The 3,255-nt window shown below is 35.6% G+C and overlaps 1 protein-coding gene across 1 annotated transcript; it reads left to right on the top strand.

Moving 5' to 3' along the window:
• The first annotated feature begins 581 nt into the window (after positions 1-581).
• On the top strand, positions 582-1,589 carry LOC139698605 (glyceraldehyde-3-phosphate dehydrogenase 1-like). The gene has a single exon (XM_071597447.1). The coding sequence runs from the start codon at positions 582-584 to the stop codon at positions 1,587-1,589; it is 1,008 nt and encodes a 335-aa protein (XP_071453548.1).
• The last annotated feature ends 1,666 nt before the right edge of the window (positions 1,590-3,255 follow it).

Genomic DNA, 3,255 nt, shown 5'->3' with positions numbered 1-3,255 from the left:
GCCATTTGAATAATTCATGACTCTAAGGTGTCTGTAAGGAATTCTAAGAGGCTACAGGAAACTTCTGATGATGAGATACACATAATTTGTGGATTGCATAACATCCATTTTATTTTCCTCAACCCTATCATCATGGTTACTCCTCTGATTCCAACAAACTGTCGATGTTAAGACTTTTGTGACATCCAAACTCCTCTGTGCCTTGTCATGGACTGTCTTGAAGGAACACATTATCAACCTTTTAATGCTGATATATTTTTGGTATTGAAGCTCTGGGTGCTTCATTTTTCCCTCACATTACCAGCTCATTTTTACTATCTGGAATCTGATATTTCTGGATGAACCAAAATTTGAAATCTTTTTACTGAAAAATAGTATGCATACCCATGCGTGAGAATTCAAACCTATAGGCTGTTTGTATTAATCAGCATCATTAGTTCCTCACTACATGATTTTTATATTTCATATACTATTAAATTTGTTCTCCAATTTCACGCGGCATTCTTTTCTCTTTTAGCTGTGAAGTTGAGCCTTTTGTACAATCAGAAGAAATGCTTCAAAAGTCTGCCAAATAACTGAAAATGGTTACAATTGGCATAAATGGTTTTGGCCGAATAGGGCGCCTTGTATTAAGAGCAGCCATCAAAAGGAACATTCGTGTTGTTGCTGTGAATGACCCTTTTTTAACTGCAGAGTACATGGTGTATTTGTTCATCCATGACTCAACACATGGAAAGTTCAAGGGTGATGCTGTGGTTGAAGATGATAATTTGATAATCAACGGCCAAGTGATATGCATTTTCAATGAAAAAGAAGCTTCTAGTATTCCCTGGAAGGACGCAGGAGCAAACTACATAGTTGAGGCCACAGGTATAAACACAACAACTGAGAAGGCTTCAGATCACCTAAAAGGCGGTGCCAAAAAAGTAATCATATCAGCACCAAGTGCAGATGCACCAACCTTTGTGGTTGGTGTGAATCATAAGGCATATAATTCCACCATGACTGTTGTTTCTAATGCATCCTGCACGACAAATTGCTTGGCACCCCTTGTGAAAATTATAAATGATCGTTATGGGGTTGTTGAGGGTTTGATGACCACGATTCATGCAATGACAGCAACCCAAAAAGTAGTTGATGGGCCTTCAGGGAAGCTCTGGCGAGATGGTCGAGGTGCTGCCCAAAATATTATCCCTGCTGCCACGGGTGCTGCAAAAGCTGTAACCAAAGTCATTCCCTCACTGGAAGGGAAATTGACAGGAATGGCATTTCGGGTTCCTGTACATAATGTATCTGTTGTTGACTTAACAGTTCGTCTGGAGCATGAAGCAACATATGAGGACCTATGCAAAGTGATCAAGGATGCATGCAAATGCCAGATGAGAGGCATCATGGATTATTCGGAGGAAGAAATAGTCTCATCTGATATTAATGGGAATCAACATTCTTGCATTTTTGATGCTAAGGCAGGCATTTGTCTAAATGGCAACTTCATGAAACTTATTGCTTGGTATGATAATGAATTTGGCTACTCAAACAGGGTGCTGGATCTTATACTTTACATGGATGCAATAGATAAATCAACTTAATCAATAAACATGATAACATATGAATTCTTGCTCTATGAATGTTACTAAGTCACAAAATTCCACTCAAATACTGTTAGGTAAAAATGGATTTAATAATAAAGTCATGTTTGCCAGGAAAATTTAGTTGAGTTTTCAAATTACTTTAAGTATATTTGCTTGTAATAATAAACTACGTTTATCAATGGTTTATGGGAATGAAAATCTTTACAAATATTACCGAATATAAGTCTTTCTAGTTTTGCTGTTTTAGGATATATCAGCAATTCTGGCGTAATATAGAATGCACTCATCCATTGATCCAAAAGCTTCTTGCTGTTATTTTTATTCATTAATAATAAACGTCTGCAGTCTAGCTATAAAATTTAATTTTTTTGGATTTGCGGGATGTATGTTCCCCGATTTGGTTCCAGCATGGACGTGTGTGCATAAGCCCAGGTGTATAAATTATTGGGAGACCTGTTCAAAAGCCAAAGTATGTATTATTTATCATTTAAATTTAATTGCTATTTATATTTATAGTCATTGAGAAAAAAGTCACCTAAAGCAATGCTGGCATTCTTGTGAATATTTGCCAGCATTGATCAACAAAGCTAGGGTAAAATCTGTAGTAATAATATTTATATCCATGCTGTCTATACTAGTGATGACATTTTAACCAGGTGTCATTAATCATCAAACTATGTTTCCTGCATAATTTGATCAATTTCTTTCTACAATCATTCCTTATTTCTGAGTCATATTCCCCTACTTAGCTTCCTTCGCCTGAATATGTGTTCCAATCCCCCATCTACAACAAACTATTACATGCTTACCTCCAGGAACATGTCCGATTATTTCTTTTAACTGATCGTACATGAAATCCACATTATTCCCACCAGTGACTACTTATCATCATGTACACCTGGATTGCCACTTGATTGGCTGGGTAGACTTTTATCTCTACCAATAAAATTATATTGCTCATCTGATCTTTTTTCACTGCCCTCCTCCCCAATTTTCTTTTCAGTACTATGGCTAGTCCATATTGACACTCCTCTCCCCTACTATAAATTACTTTGTGCATATTACTTCAAAAGTCAGTACCTAATGCTTTTATTCAGTTTTGCATATGAATACCAAAAGTCACCTTATGTGCAGGTCATATTGTGTGTAAACTATTCATTGAAGAGAATGAACAGATATGTTGTTCTAAATATTTGAAAAAAAGGAGAACAATTCAGAAGCTCTTTGATTTTGGTCCTCAAATGCATGATTAATGCAAGATTATTCTTTGCCTTGATTTTAATTATTTCTATCCCTTCTTAGCAATTGATCACTTATGTATGATAGGTATAATTAGTTCCACCTTTGTTAAAGTTATCAGATATAAATTTCATGATTGATTGGAGTAACCACTCCTGATCTTAAAATGGAAGCATATCACTTTAATTAAAAATATTTTGATATAACTTCCCTTTGCATATTTCAGTTTACAGTAAAACTTTTATGGGGCTTAAAGCATCTAATGAATGATGAAAATATTGTCATCAAATTACATTCAGTAAAACTTATGAGTCCAACTGAATAATAATAAGGATACAAAAGTAGACCACCAGCCCCCTCATATCATGATTGTTAAGTACTTGGGCCATTTAACATTGGGTTACCCACCTGACCTGCAAATGAA

Source organism: Hetaerina americana, unplaced genomic scaffold (assembly GCF_022747635.1).
Source record: "Hetaerina americana unplaced genomic scaffold, ioHetAmer1.1.p SCAF_9, whole genome shotgun sequence".
In the NCBI taxonomy this organism is placed as follows: domain Eukaryota; kingdom Metazoa; phylum Arthropoda; class Insecta; order Odonata; family Calopterygidae; genus Hetaerina; species Hetaerina americana.
Note: the sequence above shows the minus strand (reverse complement) of the source record. Positions and strands in the feature narration are given on the sequence as shown.

Excerpts from the sequence above, each read along its gene's own strand:
- LOC139698605 (XM_071597447.1), top strand. The coding sequence starts at position 582 with ATGGTTACAATTGGCATAAATGGTTTTGGCCGAATAGGGCGCCTTGTA.